Source organism: Elephantulus edwardii, unplaced genomic scaffold, assembly GCF_000299155.1.
Source record: "Elephantulus edwardii isolate Elephantulus edwardi_28Jun2011 unplaced genomic scaffold, EleEdw1.0 scaffold00424, whole genome shotgun sequence".
In the NCBI taxonomy this organism is placed as follows: domain Eukaryota; kingdom Metazoa; phylum Chordata; class Mammalia; order Macroscelidea; family Macroscelididae; genus Elephantulus; species Elephantulus edwardii.
The window spans coordinates 539,893-549,759 of NW_006400174.1; the positions used below are offsets into that span (position 1 = coordinate 539,893).

Sequence of the window (9,867 nt, forward strand, 5' to 3'; positions counted from 1 at the left end):
TATATTATAAAATATAATGAATGAGAATGATTGTATGAAACCCAATGTAAATGAAAATTTCATTTTAAATACTGCTATGATGCACAGGTTATAAATATTAATTCTGTATTTTCCTAGGGTCTCATAGGGTTCATCTTGTAGATGCCCACTTGCTGAACTGAGCCCACTTCAGCATTCCCGTTGGTTAGTGTTTCTGCATTTCCTGGTGCCCCTCTGTACATCAGGTGCCTATCAGGACCTTCATTCCGCCTCTCCTTCCCTCAGGTGTGCTTTGCCTGTGTGGATGGGAAGCAGTTCCGCCTTGCACAGCTGTGTAGTCTCCACATAGTCACTCATGCCAATGAGCTGGAGGACCTGATCCACTATTACCAGGTAACTGCTCTCTGGCCAGAAATACCACTATAGCAACAAGGGTCAGGAGTGGCCTACAGTATTCCTAACAGAGGGACAGACTTTTCCTTATAGGGGAGGGAGGTGATGACCACAGTATTTCTTCAGCAAGTAATTATAAAAATCACAAAGCCTTTCTATTTGAGGAAAGTTCCTTTCATGCACTAAATAATCATTTTATAAATTAAATTTGCATGGTCTTTTTGGACATCTTGGACCATGTAATTTGATGGTGTTTTCTGTTTGTGAAAACAGCCTGCATTTCTCTGGTCACTGCATCTGTCCAAGAACAGTTAATGACTTGCAAAATAGGGAGGATCTTTTAGTAACTTTCTGAGAATACTAGGCCAGTCATGGCACAGCCCAGATCCCAACCCTAGTGGCCTAGTGTACAGCCCCCTCACTCCCTTGCTTTTCATGAAGTCAGAAACGACTACTAGCTGCCCCTCCCTCAGGATTTAAGAGGCTGTAAATCACCCAGGAGGAGAGCAGTGGAGTACTCAATGGGCAGGGTAAGCACTGCCTTCCTCAAGCAAGCTGACCTTGTGATTTGTCATCTGCCTCTGGCTGGTCACTGTTGCACAAGCTAGGCTAGAGGGAGGTAGTGAAAGAGAGTGAGAGGTGGTCACATTTGAGGTGTGGAACTTGAATTTTAGGGTATAGTAGGCAATTTTATGTACTGATGGTGCTGTTGTTGTTTGCTGTTGAGTTGGAAACAACTCATAGCTGATCCTCCAGTGGGTTTTCAAATGGGTTTTTCACAGTAAATCTGCTCAGCCTTCTCCTGAGAGCAGCTGGTGGATTCAAACTCTGTGCCTTTGGGATTGCAGCTCAGGTTCTTACCATCAGGGCACCAGCTATCCTGATAGAATGTATTTTCATTACCAAAGGCAAGCATTTCAAATCTGCCAGCTGTTCCACAGGAGAAAGATGAGTAATCTCCTCTTGTGTAATTACCTGCATCTGAAAACCTGCCAGAGGGTCACTTATGGATCAGTTCAGACTCAGTGGTACACAACAACAACACCAAGGTCAGAGAAAGAGAGGAAGACCCTGAACAAGATTGAGATAATGAATGTAACAATCACTGTAGAGCACATCAGAGATCATGAGAATGGCGCAGTTTAGGGCAGGGTTCATATTTGTTGTTCACATTTGTCTGTATGAGGTAATAAAAGACTTGATGGCACTTAATAAGCTGAGTTGGTTCCAATTTAACAGTACACCCCAACAATAATGACAATGTACTATAACAGTACACCCCAACAATAATGACAATGCCACTATATAACAATATCACAACTGGGTGGCTTTAACAAATAAAATTTATTTGTATATGGTTTAGTTGGAAGACTTATTATGTACTGTCAAGTCAGAATGGACTCATAGCTGACCCTCTGAGGGGGGTTTTCAGAGGTAGTTAATCACATGGGAAAAGAGCACATCTTTTTCCCATAGAGCAGCTGGTGCATTCAAACAGCGTGCCTTTGAGCTATCAGCACAACTAACTCCTTGCCACCAAGCCACCAGAGCTCCCTAGGTGGGAACTAGAAGTCTGAATTTAGGCCTCTGGCTCTAGATGGCTTCCTCTCTGTGTCATTTCTGGAGCAAGATCCTTGTAACTTCTCAGCTTCTGTTCCATAGCAGTCATCTGCAGCATGACCTTTGTCTTCCCACTCTGTGCTTTCCTGCTTCCCTGTGTTAATCTGTTCTTTTATATCCTTGAATGTGACTGTCAGGAACAGAAACAGAATAAAGGGGATATACCCATAACCATAAGCAGGTTTGGCAGACAATATTCCCACATTAATACTAGTTGTTGTGTGCTATTGAGTCAGTTATGACTCATAGCACCCATATGAACAATAGCTCTGAACCCTGCCCTATCATACTGAACCAGTCTTACTGTCTCTGACACACCTGCCCCCTCTGCCACAGTCACTGTGTCAATCCATTCTATCCTACACTGTCCCTTCACCCTTCCAAACATAATATTCTTCTCCAAGGACTGGGTCCCTCCTTGGCAACATGCCCAAAGTATGTGAGACAGAGTTTCAAAATCCCTACCTCCAAGAAGCAACCTGATTTCACCCTCTCCAGAACAAACCTGTTCTCCTAGCAGTCCATGGTATATTCAAGACTTTTCTCCAGCACCACAACTCAAAGGCATCGATTCTTCTTCTATCAGCCTTATTTGTTGTCCAGCTCTCAGATGTATAGCAAGCAATTGTGAAGATCATGGCCTGGAAGAGGTACACCTTAGTCTCTGGATTGATATTGTTGCTCTTTAGCACTCTGGAGAGGTCCCTAGCAGCAGACTTTTCCATTGCAACTCATCTTTTGATTTCTTGATTGCTGGTGCCGAGAGTGTTGATTGTGGATCCAAGAAAGATGAAATTGTTAACAATCTCAATCTCTACTCCATCTATCATGCTACTACCAATTGGCCTGGTGGTGAGAATCTTTGTTGTCTTGATGTTGAGCTTCAATCCATATTGAAGACTGCAGTCCTTGACCTTCTGCAGTAAATGCTCAGTTTCAGCAATCAAGGTTGTTTCATCTGCATAACACAGGTAGTTAATGAGCCTTCCTTCAATCGTGCTGCGGCCACATTCTTCTTCATAGAGTCCACCCTCCCAAATGATCCATTCCACCTGTAGATTCAAAAGGTATGGAGAAAGGACACATCCCTGACACGCTCCTTTCTTGAATTTGACAATGCAGTATTTCCTTACTCTGTTCATATGACTGCTTTCTGGTCTAAGTGTAGTGAAAATGTAATGGCAGTGTATCCTGTAAATAGATCTGTATCTAGAATACTCTGGAGGCCTACTGGTAAGGAGCTGTGCTACCATCCCAAAGACAAACAGTTCGAATCCACGGCTTCAGCAAACCAGCTGGATGGCCCACTATGAGTCAGTGCCAACTCTATGGTAAACAAAACAGCGATAAAAACCATATTTATATCTAGAGCTCTCGTGGCCTACTGTTTAAGAAGTTGCACTCCCAACCCAAAGGCAGATGATTTGAATCCCCCACCTTCTCTGTGGGGAAAAATGATTAATCTCCTCCTCATAGTTTACAGCCTCTGAAAATCTGCTGGAAGGTCAGCTATGAGTTGATTCTAACTCTCCAGGACATAACAATAGATGGATGGATAGATAGATAGATAGATAGATAGATAGATAGATAGATAGATAGATAGAAAATAACTTTTAGATAGATGATGGATAGTTAGAGATAGCTTATACAGAGATAAATATTCCATTCTATATACATATAAAAATATTATATATTACAGAACTAACAGAGGGTAAAGATTTTTAATCATCCAAACCTCTTGTGGGAATGAGTTGCTGATTCCTTGAGTCTCAGAACCATAGCTTTGGCGCCATCAGGGTCAATTGGCTTAACATAATCCTCAAAGACTATGTTCTGCATCCCGCTTTGATGAGTACTGGGGTCTTAAAAGATTGCAAGGGGCCATCCAAGGTGCAAATACTGGTCCCTCCCTGCCTGGAGCACAGACAGAGAGAGACAAGCATAAAACATTTAGTCTGCAGGACTGATGAACCCTGAGAGCCTCCACTTCCAGGACCCTGAGATGAAAAGCACTGGATGGTGCCCAGCTACCACTCAAAAAGGGATCACAGGAGAAGGTCCTGGAGAGAGTGGGAGAATATGTGGAACAAAACTCAGAGTCCTAAAAATGGCCAGACTTACTGGTCGGTAGAGAGGGATGGCAACCCATAGATTGCCCTAAGCCACCCTTTGAAACAGAAACAAAACTCACCCCATGACTCCACTTACAGCCAAACAATACATCAACTTGCCAGGTGAACAGTAAATATCAGAGGGGCACTCATTCCTTCAATAATCAACCACATGAGATCAGAAAGGCAGCATTTTCCCAGCAATAAAGCTCAGAAGGCAGAAAGGGGTAGACTCCAGAGATTAATGAAAATGAGACAGGAAAGAAGTGGATGAGAAGGGAGAAGTTACATTGTGGGTATTGTAATTAATGTCATAAGGCAAAATGTGTAAAACTCTTTGGATGGAAAATCAATTTGCTTTGTAATCTTTCACTCAAATAATAATTAGAGCAGGGGGAAAGTGATTCTCTAGAAACATGGCCCACATTGATATGACTTCTTTAACATAGCAAAAGAAATACTGTTACCAAATGGTTACATCTACGAGTCAATTTGAAGACTAAGCTGTGCATGATTCAGCCACGATCTTTCTATTCACTTGCTATGCATCTGAGAACTGGACAATGAATAGGAATGATAGAAAAAGAATTGATGCCTTTGAGCTGTGATGTTAGAGAAGAGTGCTATATGTCACATGGGCTGCCAAAAGAGCAAACAGATGTCTTGGAGAAAGTACATCTAGAGTGTTCCTTGGAGGCGAGGATGACAAAGCTCCATCTCTCATACTTTGGGCATGGTGCTAGGAGAGGCTGTTCCTTAGAGAAGGTCATCATGCTCAGAAATATGGAGGGTCAGCGAAAGACAGAAGACCCTCAACCAGAAAGAGCTGCAGTGGGCTCAAATGTATCAGAGATGGTGAGGATGTCACAGGACAGGACAAGGCTCAGAGCTATTATTTGTAGGGTCTCTGTTAGTCATACTCGACTCAGCGGCACCTAACAACAACAACATAGGGTTCACACTATTCAGTCTATGTCAGACTGTGTGCAGGATAAGGTGGGGAAAGTCAAGAATGGCTCTATTTGTTCTGGGCTTGCATGGTGTTAAATACGTCGCTACCAAGAATGGAGATGGCACAATGAAGATGGGAAGAGCAGGAGGTCTCTTGTAGACAGGCCAGGGGCTTACTGCTGGATGTTCAGAAGTGTCAAGCAGGCAGTTGGAAATAGAGTCTGGTCTTTAGGGAAGAGACACAGGAGAAGACATAAAATAGGGAGTTATTACCATGTCAACAGTGTATGTAAGTATGCCAGGTGGGAAGGGAAGGATCAACCAGGGAACTGTATAGACAGAACAGGGAGAGTCTCTGTGCAGTCCCAGAAAGGAAGACTCAGAGGGATCAGCAGGTCAGATATTTTTGAGGGGCAGATGATGGGAAGAAAGGAGGGCTGTGGCCAATGGCAGTGTTGGATCATGGGACACCTAATAGGGTAGGCCTTAGAGCAGGGAGTGTGGGCAGCATCTTTTTGAAGAGTTTTTGCTACACAGCAAAGTTGGAAAATGGGATTGTACTGGTGAGAGTGCATAGGTGTAAGAAAGACTGCTGTATATTTGCAAGTCACAAAATAGCTGTTGTTATTGTTGTACTGCTGACCCTCCAGCAGGTTTTCAAAGGCCGTAAGTCACATGGGAGGAGACTGCCCATCTTTCTCCCACAGAGCAGATGTTGGATTCAAACCACATGCCTTTGGGATTGCAGTGCAACTTCTTGCCATGAGAACTAGAAAGGGATTTTGATGCTAGTGCTGGGGATCAAGAACACAAATGGTGTGTCTGCAGCCAGAATGTGGATGCAGGGATGGGTAGAAAGATGCTGTGGGTGGTTTTTTTATGGGCTTCATGAGGTTATCAGCTGAGCTGGGGACAGGAGAGGCTGTTGGAGGCCTCGTGAGAGGAGAGATTGGTGCTCCTAGGCAGCCTCTTGTGTCTTCTTGTGGGGAGAGGTCTTGAGTGATGGGAGGGCCATCGGTGTGGTGGGCAGGGGATGCTTCTGCACATCAGTCCTGATGGACATCTGTGACCAGGAAGTCACATCCAGCCTAGGGAGTGTGACTGAGCAGGAGAGGGTCAAGGCTGGGTTGGTGGGTTGGTTGCTGAGGCATTTGAATCGGACTTGGTAAGAGATAACAGGGAGGGAGGGTAAAGTGAAGTTGAAGCTATCAGGGCATCCAAGCCCCATAGGAATGGGCTGATTTGCCACTCTTTTTACCTTGTTCCCTGTTGTCCCTTATTAATTTCTCATAAAAATGGGCAGTACTTCACAAATTCTGACAATTACAGTGAGGTGCACTGTTTCCCAAAGAGGAGAGATTGTCACATGCTTGAACAAGTGGAGACATTTTCTTCACGTGTATCTACTCAAAGCCATGGCCATTGAGGTTTGGGCTTAGGCTGGGGTTGGCGAGCATGGAGTTTGCCTCCATCCTACCCTGCATGTCATCCTTGGTCTTTCAGGACCGGGGCTACTTTGAGAATCTGATCGACCTGCTAGAGGCAGCCCTGGGCCTGGAACAGGCTCACATGGGCATGTTCACAGAGCTGGCCATCCTCTACTGCAAGTTCAAGCCTCAGAAGATGCGCGAGCACCTGGAGCTTTTCTGGTCCCACATGAACATCCCCAAGGTAGCGGAGCCCTCCTGGAGTTTCGGGCTGCTGTGTGCGCACCTGGCACGTGTCCGAGCCACCTCGGCCTGCAATCTCCCTCCAGGTGCTGAGAGCCGCTGAGCAGGCGCATCTCTGGGCTGAGCTGGTATTCCTCTACACCAAGTATGAAGAATATGACAACGCTGTACTCACCATGATAAATCACCCCACGGAGGCCTGGGAGGAACACCAGTTCAAGGACATCAGTGCCAAGGTAAGAGGGGCTCGGAGTACCAGCGCCTGTCTACTTCTGCCAGACTTACTCTCGGCACAGGCAGCCAAGGGTGGGACTGTCGCTGTCTTGAGCCGGTCAAGTTCTGCTCTCCAGGAGTGTCTGCACCCATCTTCTGTGACTCGCTGCGCCTTGGTTGTTGGTAATGTTCTTCTTAGGTGCTGTAAAGTTGAGCATGACTCATAACGCTCTGTGAACAAAAGATCTGAACCTTGTCCTATCTTGCTCCATCTTCACACATTTAAGTACATTGCTGCAGACCCGGTATCAATCCATCTGTTTGAGAGTCTTCCTCTCCTTCACCATCCCTCCACCTTTCGAAGCATGATCTCCTTCCCCAAGGAACAGCCTCTTTTAGCAACATGCTCAAAGTATGGGAGATGAGGCTTTGGCATCCTTGCCTCCAAGGAGCATTCTGGCTGCATTTTCTCCAAGACTTATCTATTTCGGTTGGTTTGGGGGGGTTTCCAGTCAGAGGGATAGTCAATACTCTTCTCCAACACCATAGCTCAAAGACATCACTTCACTGTACCCAAGCAGGGGGTTAATTGCATCTACACAAAGTGAACCACAAGGAAGCAGGTAAAGGGAATAACCATCCTGCACACCTGTCTCTAGTCCTTTGTGAAGGCATGTCCTTATTTTATTCCAGTGCCTACAGAGTGATCTCCTTGGATACCTACTACTGGAAAACAACATTCAGATTCTATTGCTGTCCATCACTCTTAGTAGTTGCTGTGGACCCTGAACTCAATAAGGGGCACAGATGGCACAGCAGCCCAGTTGCAGCTACTGAGGGGCAGATAAGCTGGCAGGGCAGGTTGCTGGCCAGGACCTGAAGACTGCAGAGCAGAACAGAGAAGGAGGACCCAAGGCAGACCTGCCTAGAGATCACACAAGTCATAAATGATACTGTCTTCTTACTGCACTTACCAAATGGCTGCCTTGACTCAGGGGTTCCTACTCTTCTCACATGTTAACCTTCCCGGCATCAGGCTGTTGTACAATGTCATGGCTGAGCAGCACTTCGTTTCTTGTTGTTGTTGTTATTGTTGTTGTTGTGCTGTTAAGTCCAAACTGACCCTTCATAGCTGACCCTTCAGCAGTTTTTCAGAGGCAGTAAATTACTTGGGAGGAGACTGGCCCACCCTTCTCCCTCAAAGCAGCTGGTGGGGATTGCAGCACAGCTCCTTACCCGCTAGACCACCAGAGCTCTCCATTCAGCATAATTAAAAACCTGCTTATGTCACTAATGCTCATCTGTTTCTTCTTTTTCTTGTGTGCTGTTGAGTTAAAAGCAACTCATAGCTGACCCTCTAGCAGGTTTTCAGAGGCAGAAAATCACATGGAAGGACACTGGCCATCCTTCTCCTGCAGAGAAGCTGATTTAAACTGCGTGCCTTTGGCTTAGCAGTGCAATTCCTTACCACTAAGCTACAGTGACAGCAGCAATGGGCTCAAGTAAGTCAGAGATGATGAGGATGGCCCAGGATAGGACAGAGTTCAGATCTGATGCTCATAGTGTCACTCTGAGTCATGCTCTACTTGACAGCACCATCCAATCATCCAGAGCCTTGAGCCTAAAGAGGGGGTAGTTGGCAAAGAAGGCTCTGGTTACGTGGCCTCTGGTTGCTGCCAGCAGCCCGTCCCCAGAGGAACAGGCATCATGGTGCCAACTGCAACATCAATGGAAAGTCCTGTTCTCATTATGATATTGCAGGAGCCATCTTGTCCTATGTGGACCCAACATAGACCATGGAGATGCCATTCCCACCCACAACAAGAGGGCACTAGGCAGTGTGGTGGTCCAGTGCCAGAATGCATCAAACTCTGGTATCTGCTGGTGAACTGTGGTGGGTAATGAAGGGTAGAGCAGAAGCCTTGCTGGGAGCAGAGTTTGCATCCTGGCTTAGCTGTCTGCTATCCCATTGTTTGTTACCAGAAGTCAGGAGATCAGGAGATGTATTGCATTGGGCACATCCACTGTCAGGGACCTCTCCAAAATGCTGAAGAATAATGATGTCAGTTTGAAGACTAAGGTGTGTCTGATTCGGGCCACAGTCTTCTCAATGACCAATTATTCATCAGAAGGGTGGACCATGAGTAAGGATGACAGAAGAATCGATGCCTTTGAGCTGTGGTGTTGGTGAAGGGTACTGAATATTCCATGAACTGCCAAAAGAATGAACAGATATGTTTGTTGGGAAAACAGATACGTTTTTGTTTGGAAAAAGTGCAGCCACAGTGCTCCTTGGAGGCAAGGATGAAGAAGCTCCATCTCTCATATTTTGAACATGTAGCTGGCTAGATGAGGCTATTCCTTGGAAAGGGACCTCATGCTTGGAAAGATCTGCCCCGGCCCACGGGGATCTTCAATGGTGACCCTAGAAAGGGAAGAAAGAGAATGGGGGGGTAGGAGGCACAAAGCAGGAAGACAAGTTGAGAATCTCCGATCAAGTCTTCATTTTTTTGAAAGCACTCACTATATATATATAGGAGCACAATGGGGGGAGGAGAAGTACGCAATGGGGGAGAATAACATGTCGTTTTCCAGTAAGCTGAAAGTTATCTGGTAAACAGAAACTTAGCAGGGCATTCCCAGTAAACCGAAACCTATCCTCCCAGGGTGGGGCAACATGTCCAGACATGTCCTTAGAGAATTACAAAATGGCTTCAGAGAATTACAAAATGCCTTCAGCTAGGTAGAACAAATGGCTTCCAGCAGATCCTCCCTTCTTTCAATAATTATTTGAAGACTGCAAATGCACAACAGGATTATCTTTGGTGCTCTCCTGTTTGACCAGGTATGAAACCGGCACCTGTCTTAGGTTGGACACCGCACCTACTGATCTTACCCGTCATGGGCTAACCCAGCTGCTATGGTGGGGT

General features: G+C 45.7%; 1 protein-coding gene across 1 annotated transcript in view; it reads left to right on the plus strand.

Moving 5' to 3' along the window:
• The window catches only part of CLTCL1 (clathrin, heavy chain-like 1), a 279,619-nt gene that overhangs the window by 247,512 nt on the left and 22,240 nt on the right, over positions 1 to 9,867 (plus strand). Inside the window, exons 24-26 of the mRNA XM_006902527.1 lie at positions 265 to 372; positions 6,558 to 6,725; positions 6,811 to 6,960. Coding sequence (XP_006902589.1) covers positions 265 to 372; positions 6,558 to 6,725; positions 6,811 to 6,960 — 426 coding nt within the window. The remainder of the gene's footprint in view (positions 1 to 264; positions 373 to 6,557; positions 6,726 to 6,810; positions 6,961 to 9,867) is intronic.